The sequence below is a fragment of the Leucoraja erinacea genome, chromosome 16, assembly GCF_028641065.1.
Source record: "Leucoraja erinacea ecotype New England chromosome 16, Leri_hhj_1, whole genome shotgun sequence".
Taxonomy (NCBI): Eukaryota; Metazoa; Chordata; class Chondrichthyes; order Rajiformes; family Rajidae; genus Leucoraja; species Leucoraja erinaceus.
The window spans coordinates 28,239,444-28,262,533 of record NC_073392.1 but is presented as its reverse complement, the minus strand read 5'-3'; the positions used below and the strand labels follow the sequence as shown (position 1 = coordinate 28,262,533).

General features: G+C 41.1%; 1 protein-coding gene across 1 annotated transcript in view; it reads right to left on the bottom strand.

Annotated features, from left to right (window-relative positions):
- Positions 1 to 22,597, bottom strand: part of LOC129704700 (rab GDP dissociation inhibitor alpha) — a 46,128-nt gene extending 23,531 nt beyond the window's left edge. The window contains exons 1-4 of the mRNA XM_055647999.1: positions 22,211 to 22,597; positions 5,354 to 5,461; positions 3,576 to 3,675; positions 1,742 to 1,876 (exon numbers count right to left, since the gene is read on the bottom strand). Coding sequence (XP_055503974.1) covers positions 1,742 to 1,876; positions 3,576 to 3,675; positions 5,354 to 5,461; positions 22,211 to 22,255 — 388 coding nt within the window. The 5' untranslated portion in view covers positions 22,256 to 22,597. The remainder of the gene's footprint in view (positions 1 to 1,741; positions 1,877 to 3,575; positions 3,676 to 5,353; positions 5,462 to 22,210) is intronic.
- Positions 22,598 to 23,090: the final 493 nt, after the last annotated feature.

Genomic DNA, 23,090 nt, shown 5'->3' with positions numbered 1-23,090 from the left:
GAATCTCGAATGTAAACCAAAATAAAGGCAAAAATAATGTCAAGTGGTAAACAGCAAATTATAGGCACGTTTTCTATTCCCAAATGTAGCTGATCATGAACAAGGAGCATGCGAGTTGGTTATCACACTGCGCTGGAAATGAGAGTACAGAGATTGATCAGGATATTGCCTGGATCAGTTAAAAGGAGAGATTTTAGTATTGTTGAGAAATACAGCGCAGAAACAGGCCATTCGGTCCACCGTCCGAATCAGCATTCCATGCACTCTAACACATCCTACACACAATGGGGACAATTTAACCAAGCAAATTAGTCTCCAAACTTGTATATCTTTGGAATGTGGGAGGAAACCAGGGAAAGCCCATGCAAGTCACGGTTAGAACAAACTACAGACAGACACCACCCGTAGTCAGGATCAAGCCCATCTCTGGCGCTGCGCCATCGTGCCGCCCCTCTGCTAGGTGCTAGGCTTGATAGGCTAGGTTTGTTTATTCTGCAGCAGAAGGGTCTGAACGATGATCTGATGGAGCTATATAAAATGTTCCCCTCCAAGAGGATGAAGAGTGTCATTGATTAATTGCCACGATATCCAGTTATATAATATGCATCCTATGTTCCGTGCGCAGATAATCACACTCAGAGAAACTCATCGCCAGACACATGTCCAAAAGAAACAAGACTAAAAACAAAATGATTCGGGCAGCACAGTGGTAGAATTGCTGCCTTACAGTGCCAGAGACCCGACTTCATTCCCGACTACGGGTGCTGTCTGTATGGAAATCGCACGTTCTCCCAATGACGACGTGCATTTTCTCTGGGTGCTCTGGTTTCCTCCTACATCCCAAAGACGTGCAGGTTTGTAGGTTAACTGACTTCTGTAAAATTGCCCCTCGTGTGTAGGATAGAACTAGTGTACGGAGTGATCGCAGGTAGAAGCAGACTCAGTGGGACAAAGGGTCTGTTTCCACTCTGCAAGTCTAAACTAAAGTACTCAAAGATTCAGGAGGCATCATTGGAAAGAACTAACATTTTACAAAGGAAGAATTAAAAGCAGGCCATATTTCCAGCAGTTCAAAACAAAATGCATGCAACTGCAATCCAAAACTTTCACCTCCCAATAGACAGCACTCAGCTGACATCCCAGTATAGACTGGGTGCTGGTGACCCTGCATTCCTATGTTTGATCCCATGAGCAGCTTGTAACCTATCCCCAGGGTAAGACAGACAAGAGTGAGATTTCATTGTATTTCTGTTCAAATAGTTTGTCGGGACACAGCAAAACGCAAAGTGCTGGAAGAACTTTTCGGGACTGGACTCTTCTTCAGACTCATTCTGTAGGGAGACTGAGGCCGCTTAAGTAAGAACTATAATTTTAATACTTTGAAGACCATTTCAAATGAAAACCCACTACAAGGGGAAGGCGGGAAGCATGGTGACGCAGCAGTAGAGTTGCTGCTTTACAGCGCCACAGAGCCAGGTTCGATCCTGACTATGGGTGCTATCTGTACGGCGTTTGTACGTTCACCCTGTGCGGTTTCTCTGGGTGCTCCAGTTTCCTCCCACACTACAAAAACATACAGGTTTGTAGGTTAATTGGCTTCTGTAAATTTTCCCCTGTAAAATAGTGCTAGCGTGCAGGGTGATTGCTGGCCGGCGAGCACTTGGTGGGCTGTTTCTGCGCTGTATCTCTAAAGTCTAAATGGACAAATATAACAAACAAGTTATCATGTGCTATTACTCACCAGTAGCTAAAGCTTCAGTCTCCGTAGAAGGGACTTTGTGGATTTTCCCCATTTTGTAGACAAAACTTCCTTCTACCACTTTGAAGTCTAAGTAACGGGTGACCTCTGTATAAAGCAGCATCTTAACAAGCTGTCCTATAAAACATCAACCAGAAACTTCGTAGAATATGCAAGATAGCCGAGCAACAAACCGAATATCCAAACCAACTTCATGGTGATATGTACTCAAAGATTACATATTCAAAATGACCTTGCGGAGACAAATTAGGATTGGGAAATTTGGGCACCAAAGATAGAGCTGGCTCTCGGGACAGAGAATCAGAGTTAACTTTGCAGTCAATAACCTTTCAAACAACAGAACATCCAATGAAATGTCAGTCACATGAAACATGAATTTTTCTGATTTTATTTCAGGTATCTAGCATCTGCAATTGAAACAATGATCATTGTCCTCAATTCATTCACAAGGTAAGCAGTGAAGGCAACTGTGTAATTCCTCCTGGTATTCAGATTTCTTTGGGTTCTTGATAGGGTGGAGGTTCATCAGACACTTCCTCTCAAGAGAATACCAAATTAGGGTTCACTTCCCCAAAACATCATCCCTTTATGGCAAAGTTAAGGTAAAATATTTTCCCTCTCCCTTTGGAGAACAGGTCTCTTCCAGAAAGGGTAGAGGAAATAGAGTTAATATTTTTAAGGCAGGTGGATAAGCTTCCAAACAAGGACTAGTCTCACCCCGTCGCTCCCTCTTCTCCCCGGTCCCATCAGGTAAGAGATACAGAAATGTGAAAACGCACACCTCCAAATTCAAGGACAGTTTCTTCCCAGCTGTTATCAGGTAACTGAATCATCCCATCTTCAACTACAGAGCTGGCGTGACCTCCATCTACCTTATTGGAGCCCCTCGGACTATCTTTAATCATACTTTACTGGACTTTATCTTGCACTAAATATTATTCCCTTTATCCTGTATGTGTATGTTGTGACGGCTTGATTGTAATCATGTATAGTCTTCCTGCTGACTGGATAGACACAACAAAAAAAAGCTTTTCACTGGATCTCGATACACGACACAATAATAAATTAAACTAAACTAACCTAAAGTGAGGGGAGTGAAAGGTTACTGTGAGTTAACAGGATAGTAGAGTTGAGGTCACAATCAGATCAGCCATAACTTATTAAATAGAAAAAGATAGCAGGACTGCGTGGACTAATCATGCTCATAATTTGTCTGGTGGCTGCACTGAAGCTGAGACTGTTCCCTCTGCTGCTGCACTGTAATCTCGCAAATTATGGACAGATTTGTGACATGCACTCAAGACTACATTCTATTTTTGTCCCCAAATCACTTCAACGGAAAATAATGTCTTGTCCCACATTATAATGAATCCCACACCAGACACACATACATTCACAGGGGTTGTGTTCAACAGGGCGACACAGTGGCAGGGTTGCTGCCTCACAGCAGCAGAGACCTGGGTTCCATCCCGACTATGGCTGTTGAATTTGTACGTTCTCCCTGTGACCATGTGGGCTTTCTCCAGGTGCTTCAGTTTCTTGCAACAATCCAAAGATGTGCAGGTATGAAGGTTAATTGGCTTCAGTAAAATTGTAAATTAGCCCTCGTGTGTAGAAAAGTGTTAGTGTTCAGGTGATTGCTGGTTGGTGCAAACTGCCGAAGGGCCCGTTTCCACACTGTATCTCTAAATGGATTTAACCAGTTGTATCCCTGGCAGTATTTCAAATCAATGTGCCCTTCACTGATTTCCATACTAGAATGGTTTTTAAATGCAAGTTCTAAATGATGTTTAAAAACTTCAATAAAATGTATTACCATTTGCCATGAGGAACTTGGGTATCAAATCGACATTCCAGTCCCTGCCTCTTCCCATGGATTCTGGAGGACCACCAGCAACTTTGAACCTTTTGAAGAGCTAAAGGAAGAGAACATTTAGATTTGTTTATTTGGTAGCTTTTTACATCCAAAGGCCAGCTAGTTCAATTTGAGGTCTACCCTATAAATATATATTGAAGAATTAATGTTGCAACAACTTACAATTCACAAAATGCCTCATAATTAAACATAATCATGTTTGCAAAATTGGAAATGAAACATCTAATTTTGTTCATGGGATGGTGCCTCCAACAACAATTTGAAATACAAAGTTCACCTTTGTCTGAAGAAGGGTCTTGACCCACAACATCACCCATCCATGTACTCCAGAGGGGCTGTTTGATACGCTGGACTGCCAGCCAGACCAGGTCGTGGGATCAACCCAAAACCTTCCGCTGCTAAAGTGAAAGCATTATCGTTCAAAATTGTCTGTTACTGCAATGGAACCATGTCCTGTAACTTCAATCTTGCCATTGTGTGCATTTATCGAACAAAATGCCACACTCATGTCAATGGAAGAGGAAGATGAAGAAGAATAGCTCTTTCAAAAGCAGTTCCAGTTTAGCAAAGTGCAACTGGGATTCTTTTCTGCAAATGGTACTTCAAGCTGCATCAATAGAGTAAAGCAGGATGCCACTGGCTTCAGGAATGACCCTACCCAAAATGTTAAATCTTCCCTTTATAATTTCACTTTGCTTCCCACCTACCACTTATAGTCACGCCCTGCAACTCTTCATTCCGCTTAGAAGGTTTTGGTCAGTTACTGCAGCCTGTTCAACCTGAACATCACCCATCTCATCAGTTAGAGTGCACTCCTGACCTTCCATCTACCTCATTGGAGACCTTTGAGCTTTCTTTCATCAGACTACAATGTTACATCTGTGCACTAAATGTTGTACCCTTTATCCTTACACTGTAGATGGCTTGATTGTTTTCATGCATAGTCTTTTTCTGACTGGATAACACACAAACAAAAGCTTTTCACTACATTTTAGTACACATGGCAATGAAAAAAAAATTACTGCAAAAGAGAAAATCTTATCTCCCTTCTGCCTCTTTTGTCAACTACCTGATGTCTATATATTCTAATTATTAGCCTTGCTACCACCATCGATCTGTCATAACTTTAAATCATTCTATCAATTTTCTTAAATTTTCACTGCTATAAATGAGGAAGAAAACACCCCCAGCTTCCTCAGTCCTGCCAGATAACATAATACTCTTATCCCTGGTCTCTGGCACAATTCCTCTGCATCTTCTTCAATATTTTGGCATCTTTATGAAATGTGTTTGCCCAAAATCTATCCCTCGCTCTGTCCGAAACAAAGTTTTAATAAGATTTGGCACTTTGGATCCTGTGAGCTTAGGACCCCTTTCAATGTCCTGCCATCTTAATAGATTGTTCTCTGCTCCTCATCCTTGAGTAAATTGAGTTAAGATCCAAAAAAAACTATCATTATAGTCCACGGTCAGAAATGACCCACAATCTTAATGAATGGCAGTGACGTCTTAAAAAGTATTTAAATAGTCTATTTACATTTTCTTGGACACTTTTCTTTAAACTACATTACTAATTTCTATAATCTAAACAGCTGCAATGCAGGAATTGCCTGTACTGCTATACCACACATGCCTGGCATTAATATGGCAGTTGCTTGCCAGTTAACCACACAGACATTCCCATGTTTCTTATCAACCCTTTAAAAAAATGCACTTACTTCCTCCAAGGGCGTAATGGAAGCACTTTCCGCTCCATAGTAGGAATTTTGGTCCATATGCAACACCTTTTTCCCATTTACTGACATGATTCCAGATAAGATACATTCCTTCAAAACAGACAGATAAATTGGGATCAAACATTGGAAAATACGACCGCTTTTAAGTTAAATTGAGATAGGAGAGATAAAAGCAAAATAATAATTTAAAAAATTGGTTGTATCATACCTTTGCACAATGCAAATTACTTTACATTCAATTGGTCATTCAACTATAGGTATCTCTCCAGAGATGCTCCCTGTCCCGTTGAGTTACTCCAGCATTTTGTGTCTATCTTCGATTTAAACCAACATCTGCAGTTCTTTCCTGCACAACTACAGATATGTTCATTTGTGACTTTTACCCAACAAGCAAAGAAAGAAAACTTGTCGCGAGGAATGCATGAGACAACAGAGGTCTTACAACATCTTATATCTACTGGTTCCATTGTTCAAGGTGTGGACTCTAATACATCGGCGAGACCAAACGTAGACTGGGCGATCGTTTCATTGAACACCTTCGTCAGTCTGTTTGGACCTACCTGTTCTCCTGGTTGCCAAACACTTTAATTCCCCTTCTCATTCCCACGCTGACCTTTCTGCCCTGGGCCTCCTACATGGTCAGAGTGAGACCAAATGCAAATTGCAAACAGCACCTCATATTTTGCTCGGGCAGCTTACAACCCAGTAGTATTATATTGATTTCTCTAACTTCAGATAACCCTTGCATTCCCTCTCTCTCCATCCCTCCCTCACCCTTCGGACTAGCTTCAAAGTTATCTTGGTGAGTCTCATTGCCAGCAATTTGTTTTCACTTAGCCCACAGCTAATGACGGCCTGTTTCCTCTATATTACAGTCTATCTCTCATTTCTCTTTACCCTGACTGTCAGGCTGAAGGGCCTCGACCCAAAACGACACCCATTCCTTTTCTCCAAAGATGCTGTCTGACCCGCTGAGTTACACCAGCTTTCTGTGTCGATCTTACAACATTTGAGGCGAATTCAAACTTGCACTCCAAAAAAACGGAGCTGAAGGAAATATTCAATTAAAAAAAACCTAATTTGAGCTTTTACATTTGAAGATATTTGGAAGCACTACACTATTATATTTTCCACTAAATTAATTAGCATTCATTACCCACATCTCCAGGTGCGGTGGTGGAGGCAGATACGGTAGGTCATATCAGAGGAGCAGAATTAGGCTATTCAGCCCATCGCGTCTACTCCGCCATTCAATAGTAGCTGATCTATCTTTACTCTCAACCACATTCTCCTGCTTTTTCCCCCCATAACCCTCGACACCCTTACTAATCAAAAATCTGTCAATCTCTACCTCAAAAAAAATACCCAATGACTTCACCCCCACAGCCATCAGTGGCAATGAATTCCAGATTCACCACCACGTAGTAGCATTTAGGAGGCTTTTGGATAGGCACATGGATATGCAGGGAATGGAGGATTTGGATCATGCGCAGGCAGAGGAGATTAGTTTCCTTTGCATCATTTTTGGCCGAAGGACACATGGCTGAGTTGTGCTTTTCTATAAGAAGGGTCTCGACCCGAAATGTCACCCATGCCTTCTCTCCAGAGATGCTGCCTGTCCCGCTAAGTTACTCCAGCATGTTGTGCTTTTCCATGTCTTGTTATATCCATTACTTGGAAATGTGCTTAAAGCACATCGTGGACCTTCAGAAAAGGCAGACATGACCTTGAATTAATGTTTCAAATTAAGTAAGAAAATTAACGTCTGCCGGGATTGTTGTGCTGAGACTCAGCATGGACTCAGTGGGTGACCTTTGCATGTGTCATGTTAACTATGGTAAAATAAAATGGAGGAGTAGATGTGATGGGCCGAATGGCCTGCTTCTGCTCCTCTGACTCATGAACACAACAGAGCTAGCAGAAATCAATACGACACCTTCTTTGGATAAACAACAGTAATGTTGTGGAAATGGACAAATGTCTGTCTCCCTTCCAAAATGTTCATTCATTACTTTTCTGCTGCAGGCATGAAAGTTTCAATGCAATTTGCTGAAATAACCAACTTTTCTTCACTCTTTCACCCCTTCCACTCCTAGGGCCTTCTTTTAAGTCAATTAGGATCTGTCAAAACATTTTTTTTTAAACAATAAAATGGCTGAGAAATGGGTCATCCAAAATCTGAAACGGGCAGCACGGATATTTTACATTGGACTCACCACTGAACTAATTCTGGAACACCATATACTGTGTTGACAAATCCATTGTTTCAATGTTGACCCGTCCATTGTGTTCAAATACAATGGAAAAACAGTTTCAATAAAAACTTGCATCACTGCATGCCTTAAAATGATATTCAAATAGGTCACATGGTGGCACAATGCATTCGTCCTTCAACGTACTGCTTCTTGCCATTACATGATAATTGATCAGACTCAAAAGGTGACATTTTCACTGCCATGAAGAGCTCTAAGACAGTTGTGAAAGACACAACTTGTGAAACAAAAACTTTGGAAACATGGAACTGCAGATGCTGGTTTACGAAAAAAGTGGAGTAACTCAGCGGGTCAGGCAGCATCCCTGGAGAACATGGATAGTTGATGTTACACAAAAAAGCTGGAGAAACTCAGCGGGTGCAGCAGCATCTATGGAGCGAAGGAAATAGGCAACGTTTCGGGCCGAAACCCTTCTTCAGACTTGGATAGTTGATGTTATGGGTCAGAACCCTCTTCAGAATGAAGAGGGACCCCAATCCAAATCATCCCCTATCCATGTTCTACAGAGATGCTGCCTGACCTGCTGAATTACTCCAGCACTTTATCTCTATTTTTTTCCCCCCACTTTGTTGTTCTCTCTTTTCCGTCAGTGTTCAATCCAAGAGGCAGTATTTTGTTGTTATTCTGGCCACTGCCCTGGTCATTTGGCAAAAAAGAAGACAAGGGGAAGTGAACAGTGCTCGAGAGAGACACAGTTAATGCCCAGAATTAAATCAAATTTGTTTTAATAGCAGATTTCAGATTAATCAATTTGTGGAAGAGTATAGCAAACACGAACACATACAATGCAAAACCCCATTCGTCATAAAGATTTTATCTTACAGGCAAAAGTAGCAGATTCAAGTGACTTGCATGTCAGTGTATTTAGAAAATAGAAGCGGTCCTGAGAAGCGGCACAAACAAAAAGCTGATGTGATTATGATGCAGTTAATAACACCAGCTGTTTGTAGTGCTGACCTTTGCAACTCACTGAATGAAGAATAATCTGCCACCACTAAATTCCTTTCAAGAAAGTCACCAATTTCCAGTACACCAGATTACTTTACCCTAAAAGGAATTTTCCCCTTTTCTAGTGACTTTTTAAAAAGGTGCTGATTACTGGAGTGCACCCATTAACGGAGCAAACGCCTTCTGCCGTCTTTTTCAGCAATATAGGTGGCGCAGTAGTAGAGTTGTTGTCTAAAACTCGCCCCACGGTACAAATTCATTCCAAGAATTCTCCTGAGTTTGCCCCGATTCGAACTCGGAGATTTATGGTAAGAGCCACTCGTCGGTATTTGGGGCTCTCGTGGACAATTTTCATCATGTTGAAAAATCTTCAAGAGTCTTCCCGTGCTTACCTGCCGTTAGCAAGTTTTCCAGAGTACCTGACGTTAGCGCTAAGAGACGTCCCCAAGCTCCGACGTACCCGCTATTCTCCGTGCTTACCATGAGTTTGATTTATTTTAAACCCGAGAGAGCTCTTGGAATGAACTCATACCATGGGACAGGACTATTACAGCGCCAGAGACCAGAGTTCGATTCTGTCTATGGGTGCAGTCAGTATGGCATCTGTACAATCTCCTTGTGAACTTCATGGATTTTCTCCGAGTGCTCCGGTTTCCACGCGCATCCCAAAGATGTGCAGGTTTGGGGGTTAATCAGCCTCTGTAAATTGCCCCTAGTGTGTAGGATACAACTAGTGTGAATGAGTGATCGGTGGTCTGCATGGACTCGGTGGGCCGAAGGGCTTGTTTCCATGCTGTATCTCTAAACTAAATTAAATAGAGCACCTTAACAATGATGTTAAGATTAACAAGGATGTTAAGGTTCTGGAACCAGAAATGTTGGCACACTATTCGACTTCCAGGAGCATTATTACCCATTTGAATCCATTTGCAATATTTATTCATACAATTTCATAGATTCAAATTCTAGCAAAATGGTGACAGACAGTTCAACAGTGGTCATGACCCGAAACGTCACCAATTAGTTTTCTCCAGAGATGCTGCCCGACCTCCTAAGTTACTCCAGCACTTTGTGTCTATCTTCGATGTGAACCAGCATCTGCCATTCCTTCCTACACAAGACAATGACATTTCTTTAAACAAATGTCCTCATATCTTTGATACCCATAATCTACAGCTATTACAAGGGAACATGAAATGCATAAAACATATTTGCTGAGGGCCAAGCATACAATAGTAGTTCACACCCAAGACATTCCAGCACACTATTGATATATGTAAATACTCCTTTCATCAGTCAAGAATACAACAGCCAAAAACATTTTATGAGCGTCCAATTTTCTTGTTGACTGAATTGACCACAGACGCCAACATGGTTATAGGATCACAATAGGAGATGCATGCAAGATAATACAAGTACATGAAACATGATTTAGGACTGCCATGTTACAAGGAAACAACAGGGGAAGATTACAAAATATGAGCATCACAAGAGTACCGTTTTGCCATAGTGAAAACGTGGACACGCAACAGTTTGTGATACACATTCTGAAGGAAAGATGCCAAAAATGAAGTCTCATCCTTTTGGAACCCCCAATTGACTGGTAGGCTTTTAGCCAATTAGCTACAATTAACAGTAAGTCAATTTTTTTTTTAAAGCAAATGCTGGAAATTTTAAACTAAAAATCAGATAATGCTGGAAACTCAGCAGATCAGGCAGCATCTGGGTAAAGAGAAATAATTCACATTGAAACCAGTTGCTGGTTTAGCTGTCAAGAAGATTTCTTGAATCTTCCAATTTTTTTTTTGTACATTATCTGTAATCCAGCTTTAAATAATCTGCTCCCTCCACAACACAGCAGAGTTAATATCATGTACGTTCTACACAACTTACTACAGTGACTTACCAAGATGTTATTGACATCATGTCCAAAACCAGCAAGTTTCATTTTCCACCACCAAGCTGCCATTCAAGTCACACACACACATCAATGAATCTAACTTGCTGTTCCTTCAACTCCGGGTCAAAAATCTTGGAACTGCCTACCTTCCACACTGCAATCATAACAGCTTCTCACTGCCTCCTTCTCAAGAGGAATAAAATAAGAGCAATAATTACTCTCCTTACTGTCTTAAGGGTTCTTTTATCTTCTTTTCAATTCTGACAAAAAGTCTCCAACCTGAAATGGTGACTGCTTTCTCTTTCCTCACATGGCCACCTGGCCTGCGATTTATGACATTTTCTGCTTTTGTTTGTTTTCCAACATAGCGATAGAGTCATACAGTGTGGAAACAGGCCCTTTGGCCGAACTTGTCCACACTGACCAACATGTCCCATCTACACCAGTCCCACCTACCTGCGTTTGGCCCATATCTGTTTGTTTTTTTTGATTTTCAACAATAATTGTTGATCTTGATAAAGTTATGCAGTTTCTAAAATCAAGTAGTTATAACAAATTTCTGGCAGATACAAAAAATATAGGCTGCAGAAATCCTTTCCTTTATGGTTAAGCAGCAGGCATTCAAATGTGTCTGCCTTTTTTTTATATTTGTAAAAAAATATATATACGTGATCACAAGTTACATTGTTGGTACCAAAGATCCTTCATCTGGTTTAAGATCCTTTATGAGTGAACATGTTACTCCTTAGAATTCACTACCTCAGGGGCAGCTCAGTGGCACAGCAGTAGAGTTGCTACCTTACAGCGCAAGAGACCCGGGTTTGATCCTGACTACCGACGTTGTCTGTACGGAATTTGTACGTTTTCCCCACGACTGCATAGGTTTTCTCCCACACCCAAAGATGTACAGGTTTGTACGTTAATTGGCTTCGGTAAAATTATAAATTGCCCATCAAGTGTGTAGGATAGTGCTAGTGTACGGGGTGATCGTTGGTCGACATGGACTCAATGGGAAAAATGGCCTGTTTCTACGCTGCATCTCTAAAGCCTACAGTCAAGCAATTGAGAATTAGATAATGCGAAACATGCTGCCAGGAGGCGGTGGTTGAGGCAAAAATAATAGTGGCACTTAAGAAACTTTGCATAGGCACATGGATATACAGGGAATGGAGGAATATGGATTATGTGCAGGTTAACGAGACTTGGCCTTGGCATCATGTTTGACGCAGACATTCTGGGCCGAAGGGCCTGTTCTTGTGCTGTACTGCTCTGTGTTCTACGAAACAGATACTAATGAGTCAATTCTGACGCAGCAACCGATGTTATGAGGCAAACAAACAGTGAACTCCTGCCTAAATCTCATCGCCAAACAAGTTCCTTATGTCATACTGCAGAGCTTCGTGGCCATTTTCCTCTCTAAACTGTTGTACGAGATGTGGCAATCATGGTTGAATCTGGTCATTGGAAATTAATGCGGCCACAAAGATCTCGGTGACACAGCAGCTGGTACAACGTGGCCGCCAAATTCAGACAAAAATACCAATGGTTTCTTGACAACTCAAATTATGGCACATTTGTCCGAGACATGACTTCAATTAAAACGCTTACTTTGGAGGGAAAAAACTGGAATATCCAATAAAAAGGTTTAGGTTGTAAGACTTAAAACACCAGTAAAAAACATTTTTGAAATCTTATATAAATGCTAAATTTGTTTTGTTCAGATCCTTTGAAGTGGTGGTTGTGAATGGTATCCATTACAATAATGTGGAATGTAACTTTGCAGTTTGTAGCCCAAGCGTGCTTAATGTAAATACATTTTCCATCCCATTCTTACCATAACCCATCTGCCCTTTCCTTAAAAAAATATAAAAGGCTGCAGATACTAGAAATGTGAAAGCATAACAGAAAATGCTGGAAACACTCAGGTCAGCTAGCATAAATGGAAAGAGAAAGAGCCCATTGATTGTTTCAAGTCAGAGTATGTCCATCATTTTCTGATTCTTCCATTCCTCAACTTCTTTCTCACCATTTCATGGAATAATTGAGCAATTCATATTCACTTGCAGTTTGCACAGCAATTCCCACAAGTAATAAATACATTTTTCTTGCACTCTGCTGCTGCCAGTATTCCTGTCCTCCCACCCAGTTTTTCCATGCCCCATCACATCTGTTCAGACTTTCTATAATTGTCTCCATTCCCAGTGGCTGACGAGGCCCTCAACTATGTCCAATCCATTTCCCACACTCCCTTCCCTCTGATCCCACCAGACCCAGAAATGTATTTCTGTATTCAGCCCACAACCCAATAGCCTCCATATTCATCACATGGGCAGCACAGTGCCACAACAGTAAATTTGCTCCCTGACAGCACCAGAGACCAGGGCTTAATCCTGACTACACGTGCTGTCTGTACGGAGTTTGTACGTTCTCCCTGTAACCGCACGTGTTTTCTCCGGGTGCTCTGGTTTCCTCCCACACTCCAAAGACATGCAGGTTTGTAGGCCAATTGACTTCTGTAAATTGTCCTTAGTGTCCAGGCTTGAACTAGTGCACGGATGACCGTTGGTTGGCATGGTCCGGCACACCTCCAATGCCATGCCACCATGAGACGCATCTTCTCTCTTTCTTTTTCAATATTCTGAAGCGATTGGTACTTTCAGTAAGTTCAGATTCACTCTTCCATCTCAGACTTCCCGTACAACCACAGGTGATGAAATGACAAGGTCTCAACTCCACTCTTCTGACTACTTATGAGCCCAAATACATAGTGCTGAAGCTGCACTGAGAGCAATTTATATTACACTATTTATTGCTCATAATGTAAAGCCCTCTACAAAGGAGATCAAATACAGTTTTGCCGACAACTTTGCAGAACACATATTCAGTCCACAAGTGTGACCATTAGCTTCTGGTTGCTTTCACCTTGTTTCTCCATCCTCTCTAGTCTGACCTTGCAATTGCTGCCTATTTCACAATATGAAAAAGTCTCATGCAAGCTTTCTCAGTATCCAGCCAGGCACAGTTTAATCTTCTGAATTCAATGTTCAACATTTCAGACAGTGTTTCTAGCATTTAAAAAATTTTTCTTCAATTATTTTAGTGATAATTCCCTTTCCCATTTTCACACCTCATCCAGACTGACCTTTTGTTTGGGAAGGAATTGCAAACGGTGGTTTATACCAAAAATAGACACACAGTGCTGGAGTAACTCAGCTGGTCAGGCAACATCCCTGGAGAAAAAGGATGGTTGATATTTCGGATCAGAACAAGGGAGCCGACCTGAAACGTCACCTATCCTTTTTCTCCAGAGATGCTGCCTGACTTGCTGAGATACTCCAGCACATTGTGTCGATCTAACCTTTTGTTTCCTCACTTACATCTTTCATCTTTACCAGCATTCTTTTTGTAATTTAATCTCCGACCTTTCACTATCCTCACCATTTTCCCCTATTTCCTCTCTTTCTCTGCATTTGTTCATTGCCAGTTGTTCCCAACTTTAGAAAGAACCTTACTTTTAGACTAGAGATACTATGGAAACAGGCCCTTCGGCCCACCGAGTCCACGCTGAGCAGCGATCACCCCGTACAATCACACTATCCTACACACTAGAGACAATTTACAATTTTACCGAAGCCAATAAACCAACAAACCTCTATGTCTTGGAAACTGGAGCACCCAGAGAAAACCCATGCAGTCACTGGGAGAATGTACAAATTCCATACAGGTATCAGCCTTCGTCACGATTGAACCCAGATCTCTGGCACTGTAAGGCAGTACTTTACCGTTGCGCCACTGTGCCGCCCGAAGAAGTGATGATGAATCTGAATTATAAACGGTTCCTCTCTCACAAATACGTGACCTGCCAAGTACTTCCAGAACTTACTGTTGACAATTCTGCATTTACACTTTATCATCTACCGTAATTTATCGTCATTAAAACTTGACAAGAACCACCACATTAAGACTAAAGAGTAAAAGCATTATTAAAATAGGTTTTAAACACATTTTTAAAAAGCGGAATAAATGTGACCCAGATCTAAGGGAAGCAAATTGATGCTTTGAGCCTCGGTAGATTAAGAAATATTGTGGTAAATGTACTGGAAGGGATTGGTTGTCGGAAGGAATGGGAGCAAGATTTAAAACATTCTAGGAAGATTAAACACATACCCAAACGTAGCTTAACTAGGAACAAATACAGCTTGGTGTTGATGGACTAGCAGGTCTTGATGAGAGTTAGAATAAAGGACAGTTTTGTTGGCTTTTCAACAATGGAACGAAAGTGCCCAATAATGCAAAGTATTTTCAAAAGGTAACTGAGTTTTGGCACTAGAGCTGAAGCAGAGGCTGAGTCTGGTACAAAACTCAGCATTTTTTAAAGCCAATACATAGAGCTCACAATTCATTTGGCAGCCAGAAGTGATGAGGACTTCAAACTGCCGAAATGAGACTCTGTCAGCCACGAGACAAATGGGTGGAATGAGAAGTGTCGCATTGCCACTTTGGTCTTTCCAATATTTAATTGGAGGGAAATTTTACTTATTTGACAATTATACACACTTGAAAGAATGAAAGAAAAGGTGGTGACGGATCTACATGTCACCAACATACCAGGTGAGAAAAAAAGGAAAGGGGACAAGGATAGATCTTTAGGAAACACCAGAGGTAACATTAATAGAACAGGATTACAACATCAGTTTTGGCTTGCTGACATTGAGGGAGAGGTTATTGGCCTGACACTATGTCACAAATCACCCCGTTTCCTTCTTGTACTCTGCCTTGTCAATGTTGGTGGTCTGGCCCACCACAGTGGTGTCATCTGCAAACTTGTAGATGGAAATAGAGCAGAATTTGGCCATTCAATTGTGAATGTATATGAAGTTCAGTAGGGGACCGAGAACACATCCTCGTGGAGCACCGCTGTTGAGAATTATTTTGGAGGTGTTGTTGTCACGCATGCTCAGTGATTGTGGTCTATGGTTCAGAAAGTCAAGAATCTAGTGACAGAGTAGGGTAGTGAAGAATGTATTTGGCATACTGGTCTTCATCAGTCAGGGAATTGAGTATGTAAGTTAGGACATGTTGTTATTGTTGTAAAAGACTTTGGCAAAGCCTTACTTGGAGCATTGCATTCAATTTTGGTCATCCTATGAAAGGAGAAATGCCATTAAACTGGAAAGAATGCAGAGAACACTTCTGAGTATATTCCCAGGATTTGAAGGTCTGAGGTGTAGGGAGAGGGTAGGTAAGCCAGGATTGTATCCCTTGGAGTGCAAGAGGCTGAAAGGTGACATGATTGAAGTGTATAAAATCATGAGGTGGTGAATGCACAGTATTTTCCCCAGGGTTGGGAAAATCAAGAACCAGAGGTGAGAGGAGAAAAGATTTAATAGAAACCCAAGGGGGGGCAATACATACAGAGGATAGTGGATAAATGTCTCTTAAATGTTGTTATAATTTTTCTCAATTAATTTAAATTTGTTTTTAGATCCTTTTGTATTAAACCGATTTTATCATATCAGATGGAGCTTATTTTACGGGGAAAATGCTGATTTATTGTGACTTGTTTAGAGATGTTTTACTCTTGCTATAACTGCAACCCCTGTCAATGGGTTACACCTACAACTCTCACAATTGCGTGAGGTCAATGACGGCAAGAATTAATGGAATGCTTACACATGGGAGACTAGGAGGCACTTCCAGACCAGAGCATAAGAAAATCTTGTGTATAAATGGGATGCAAGAATTGCATAATGTCATCATTGTTCAGCAATCTTCAACGGTAACCAGGACTAATGTTCCTCAATACAATTCCAACATTTGAAACGCCCATTTGTGACACAGTCTGACGAGACAAGATTTTAAAAACAATCAATTTTTTCCAAGGATAGGAACCGCCTCAGTGGCAAGGAACAGCATCCCCAACTCAGTACCATGCTGAGCCATGTCACAGAACATTTAAAGCACAACAACATTGCTGCAGACTGCAGTCAAATATAGGCCACACAGAACAAGGACACTGCATTTCTTTCCTTAAAAATCAGCAAATTAAATTAATACAGTTAGTCTTACTGGGTGTGGGGAAAGCATCAAAAAGCATTTTTCCTGAGAAAGATGGGCATGGATTTGACCCGCTGTGACAGTTGTCATGTAGAACAGAAACATCGAGAGGTTGCAAATTAGGCCATTTGGTCCTTTGAACCTGCTCCACCATTCTATTCCTTATGTTAGCGCATGGTCAATAGTTGGCACCCCAAGAACCTCCCATTTAATCCCACTCAACATTTCCTGTCTGTCAAATAATTTTCAATCCATGCAGTTTACATTATCTCCAATGCCATATTTAAATCTGCACATTACCCTCTTATATTATTAATAAACATTTCATTGTTCCATTTCAGGGCATATGTTAATAAAACACTCTGATTCTCTTTTAAAGAACTTGATCAAAGGCCTTCCTAAATTTTAGCTATGTTGCATCAACTAGTTATCTCTTAAAAAAAACTCCAGTAGGTGTGCAAATGTTATTTCATAAATCCGTTCAACGACTTGAGAAGAAAAAAAACGATGGAGATGGGCAAAGGCATCAGCAATCCAGATGAATCTTACACCAACCCAGTTGTTTCACAATCGTCATTACTCACTGCTTTTTTTCCCTGGGTTAATAACCATTTTCCATTCACCAGCTCCCATGATGGAATTTGAACTCTTATCTCTGCATGATTAGTACTGTCCTCAGGAACACCAATTACGAAGTCACTATATTGTTGACTCATCATTCAAATTTGGCACATTGTGCAATCACTGCAAATTTAACTGGGATTATTTAAAACTGGCAACATTCTTACTAATTACACATGAGGAAGTCACTGCCAGAATATTTTAGCTGTGATAATTGACAGTAAAAAAAAGAAAATTCTGCTGTCCTCCTTTTATTCCTGAGAAGGTAAAAATATCACATGATTAACATTGCTCGACACGCATCCAGCTTTTTCCAGATTTAATTCCCTCCCTGTTTCAGGACAATAAAACCCAGAAGGAACGTAGCTTTGGTTGTTTATTTTCCACCACTCCCTAAGAGCAGAAAGCCCGGGACCCTACGACAGCTGACATGTCCACAGCAAACGTGGGATCAAGGAGGTCAAATTGATGAAAAAACCATCAAGCCTTCAAGACACGTTGTGAAACTAGAGAAGGGCAAATACGTGGGTGTGGTCAGTTTGTGGTTCTCTTTCTGGGCTACGTGACAATAGGACTCCATCAGCAGCAGCAAAATGGACATTTCTGCAGACAGCAACCTCATGGCTGATATATTCCCCATTCAAACATTACTATCAAACCTGGGTCAATAAAGAGTGAAGAAGTGGCTGACAGGCATAGCACCAGGCACAGTGAAGATCATGAGATGACAGCCTGGGGAAACTGCCAGGCAGAACCTTCCTCTGCTTGGGCAGTGACTCAGGAATGAAATGACGTTTTGCGAGTTCTGAAGTGGCTAACAAGGTAAATTTGTGAAATCCAGCCAATGGTGTAGGTGTAGGACACATGTCAGGTGTGTGGCCTGTTTGCGAGGTACTCCACTCCTTCTGCAGATCCTCAGTGTGCTCTCATAGATGGCCGCAGGTTGCTGACACCATCCCAAAGCACGTGGGAATACAAGACTACTCAATGCTAAACAACAAAAAACAGCACGCGATAGATGCAGCTATGCAATCCTACAATGAAGGATCACATCAAAGCTCAGTAGTCACACCACTCCTATCTTTTGAATGGTGGTAGGCAATAAAACAGCTAATGGGAGAATATAGCATGGAACAGGACCTATGTGAAATGAGCCAAACCAACCAAGGACGCCCATGTCAGGTGTGGCCTGTTTACTTATCCAATCCTTCCCAATTGCCTGGTTTGATCTCATATCCGTCCACAGGTTTCCTATCCACATCCCAAAGCAAAAGTCTTTTAAAAGATTGGTATAGCTCCTGCCTCAAACAGCTACTTGTGATGCAGCTTGTTACATCCTACAATGAATCCTCACATGAAAATCTGTAGTCCCTCAGGTCCTATCTTTTGAATCTTAAGGCCTCACATCTTAATCTATGCACTCAAGTTCTTCACTTCCCTACCCTTGAAGATAACCCCTCAATAACATCCTAGCCTTCCCAACCTTTCCCTATGACTCAGTTCCTCAAGTCTTGGTAGCATCTTCAAATCGTCTCTGTACTCTTTCCAGCTTAATGGCATCATTGCTATAGCTGGGTGACCAAAACTGAACACAATACTCCAAGATTAAATTTCATACAAAGTAAGATAAATCGAATGTGGCCAATTAATGCCCAATCAACCTACCCTCAATCATCAAAGTAGCAGTGTTATCAAGTGGGCACTGACTTTCCAATAGCTCATTCATTGATACCCTGTTTGGGTTTTCCTAGGAGCACCTAGCTCCAGAACTTCATCCGATCGCAGACCAAACAGGTGAATTAAGGAAGCATGGCAAGAGACTGCCTGGACATCTAGTTTAGTTTCATCAAATCTGGCATCAAGAAGTGTAGGGAAGAACTGCAGATGCTGGTTTAAATCAAAGGTAGACACAAAATGCTGGAGTAACTCAGCGAGACAGGCAGCATCGCTAGAGAGAAGGAATGGGTGATGTTTCGGGTTGAAACGTTACCCATTCCTTCTCTCCAGAGATGCTGCCTGTCCCTCTGAGTTACTCCAGCATTTTGTGTCTACCTGGCATCAAGGAGCCCTTGTAAAATTGAAGTCAATCAGTATCAGAAAGCACACCATGTTTGGCAGATGGCAGTCAGTCATCCTAGACCCACAACATCACTGCAGGAGTTCCTCAGAGCCGTGTCCTTAGCTCAGCCATCTTCTGCTGCTTTCTTCCACAAGGTGAGACATGTTTAGTTACAGTAAAGTTAAAGTGTTATGGTACATTAAAAAGCTTTTGTTGGCGTGCTGGCCAGTGAAAGAAGACTGTACATGATTACAATCAAGGTATCCGCAGTGTACAGTTAAAGAATAATGGCTACAACAAGATAATGTTGTTTGATGATGACTGCACCACATTCTATTCGATTCACAAATGTGCAACAAATGATGCAACACATGTGCATGGTAAGTAACATTCATGTAACTTAAGCGTCGGACAATGACGATGTCCAATCAGGGATAATCTAACCCATTTACCCCTGACTTTCAAAGACATTATGTTTAAGATGAAACTTCAGATGTTGGAAAATCGAAGGTAGACAAAAATGCTGGACAAACTCAGCGGGTGAGGCAGCATCTATGGAGCGAAGGAAATGGGTAACATTTCGGGTCGAGACCCTTCTTCAGACTTCAAGACCCTTCTTCAAAGACATTATGTTCAGTGGAGCAGCTGGTAGAGTTGCTGCCTCATGGCACCAGAGACCCTGACTTCAGTCCTGACTTTGAGTGCCTTCGATGTGGAGTTTGCATGTTCTCCCTTGACCAGGTGGGTTTATTTTCCAGGTGTTTCGGTTTCCTCCCACATCCCAATGATGTGTCAGTTTGTAGGTTAAATGGCCTCTGTAAATTGCCACTAGTGAGTAAGAAGTGGTTGCAAAAGTGGGATAACATGGGACTAGTGCAATGGTCGATGTGGATTTTGTGGGCTCAAAGGACTCTTTCCATGCTGTATGTCTAAACCATTTTCATCGCCATGTCCCCCACCGGGTGTCATCATTGACCAGCAACCCATGGACTAGCCATTCAAATACCATCGCCACAACAGCAGGTCAGAGACTTGGTATCCTTGACACAAAGCCTTTCCATCTGCAAAGCACGAATCAAAAGCATGATGGAATACTCTCCATTAACTTAAGTGACAACATGAACAACTCACAAGCTGCTCAAAACCCTGCAGGACGCAACATGGACTGATCATGGACTGCCCAGTCCATCACCGATACTGACCTTCCCACCATAGAAGGGATCTACAAGAGTCGCTGCTTCTAAAAGTCAGCCAACATAATCAGAGATCCGCGCCACCCTGGCCACACTCTCATTTCCTTCTTGCCATCGGGAAGAAGTTACAGGATCCTGAAAACTGCAACATCCTTCAGGAGCAGCTTCTTCCTAACAATCATCAGGCTATTAAACACCACAACCTCCAAATAGGCTTTGAACTACATAGACTGGGGGGGTTTATTTTTGACTTTGCACTATCATTGGATTGTTTATTTGTCTGTGTTAAATATAAATATTCAACTTGTTTTGTTATTTATTATGGGGGGGGGGGGGTTTAAACCAAATACAATGTTTATCTGTTGTGCTGCTGCAAGTAAGAATTTAATTGTTCCGTTTCAGGGCATATAACAATAAAATACTCTTGACATGAGTGACTCTTGAACAGTTTGTTGGATTTGCCATAATCATTTATTTATATAAATCTATAAATTTATTCCCTCCACCATTGGTCACATTGGCTTCAGTGTACATCATCTTCAAAATGCACTGCATTTATTTACCTAGGCTATTCTACCTGCACTTGCCAACCCACTCCCTCTACTGAAGAAGTAGAAAGGAGGAAAGTGTATAGGGACATTACCTCCTGGTATGAAGAAGGGTCCCAACCAAAGACATCAAATATCCATGTTCTCCAGAGAAGCTACTTGACCCACTGGGTTACTTTAGCATTTTGTGTCTCACCTCCTGTGAGTTCCTTCCAATTTTCACTTCAATCTCACTGAATATATCACCCACCCTTCATTATCGCTGGGGCTAGATCCTGGAATTGCCTCCTAAACAACAAGAATACCTCCAGCACAAACTTTAGATAATCATCATCAACTCCTCAAGGGCCATTAGGTTTGGGAGAATAAAAGTCAGAAATGCCTCGGGCAAGAAAGTGAATTTAATGCCAACTAAATGAATAATCCAATGCAGCATGATAGATATTATAAAACAAGGATGAAGACTTTAAAATTTAAGCACATGGAAAAAATTGATAATGATGAACAAATTTATTGAAGACTTGACAAAATTATTTTTCCTGAATATTTTGGTCACTGATCAATCAAAAGCAAAATAAGTATTCAGTGGTTTTATTTCTCAGATGTCATTGAATTATAATACCAAATACAAATAATAGTCTTGTTGATTTATGTGATAGGATAATCCAGTTTGATAGAAGCTTGCATAGTACAGTAAAAATGCTAATAATTTGAAGTTAAAAATTGTGAATTTTAAAACTGATATACAGATTATGAAAAAAAGTGATCCATCCTGTATAAAATGAGTATAATTCAGTATGTTTAACCTTTACATACTAAAGAAAAATATCAAATGTAAATAACTACGTAGATTTCTTAAATGTTTTTATAATTTACCACTGTAGGCAACACAATTCATTATAATATTGGGTTTCACATTCAATTTTGACTCAACAAACTGTTATCGCTCATCAGGCCTTAAAGCTTTTTATCCTCCCTTGTCACTATAATAATTTCAACCTTGGTAATATGATTATGAATGGCTAAAGCATTAAGATAATGTAATCCAGTTACATTTTTTTCTTAAACAATCCACAATAATAATGATTTTTCTTAAGCATCAGATTTTCTAGTGCTATTCTAAGCATCATTTTGCTTGCTCGCAGTACCCAGGCTATTTACAATCCTCCATACATCCCTGCATCTCCCCCACCCACCATCAAATATTAATACCAGTTTTAATTATTGACACAAAGCTTACCTTTAGTCCAGTCCCCAGGACAATCACATCATATTCTTCATCCATTGCTGTTCAGTGGTTTCTGAGTATTTATTTATTGCCAAAATACACTAATTTGATGTAAAGGCAAAGGCTCAACCTCCCCACTGACAGGTTGGAGCAGCTCACCACCGCAAGACCACTTTCAAAGGTACCATGTCTATGCGCCCCAGAAAAAAAGTTCTGCCCTCAACCACGTCGTTTCTACTGTTCTCAAAATCGATGATTTTATTTCCCGGGGCTCATCGATTTATATCGGAAGGATTTTCGAAGTTAAAGACTGAAGGAGATTCAGGGACCATGTCTAAACTAGCAATATCTCCCACCGCCTGACATCGGCGCAGTAGATAAAGTAGTGCCAACATGTCCTCCTCCATCAACTGCCAAGAACTGGAAAAATCGCATTGCGCATGCCTGGCGTCGTCAGGCATTCCGGGAGTTGTAGTCTAGCGAAAGAGTGAGTTTGCTGTCCGATTCTGCGCAGTGTACATTTGGGCTGCAATGCAGCATGGAAATTGTAGTCAGACGGGAAATTCAAGGGTTGAATACAATAAAGTGAAGTTATTATGATATTATTTGATAAAAGCAGAGGACTGCGTTGGAATCCTACTCTAGAACACGAATGCAAGCGGCTGAAGGAGTGCTATACTTGAAATATTAAACTACCACCCAGCTGGTCTCAGCTTAACATAGAAAACGCGTTGTTCTGAAGAACAGCAATTGGTGAAGGAGTGCTGGAGAAACTCAGCGGGTCAGACAGCATCCCTGGAGAACATGGGTCATAAATAACCCTTCTTCATGTACATATGACAATTCTAAACTGAATTAAACTATCCATGTTCTCCAGAGATGCTGTATGACC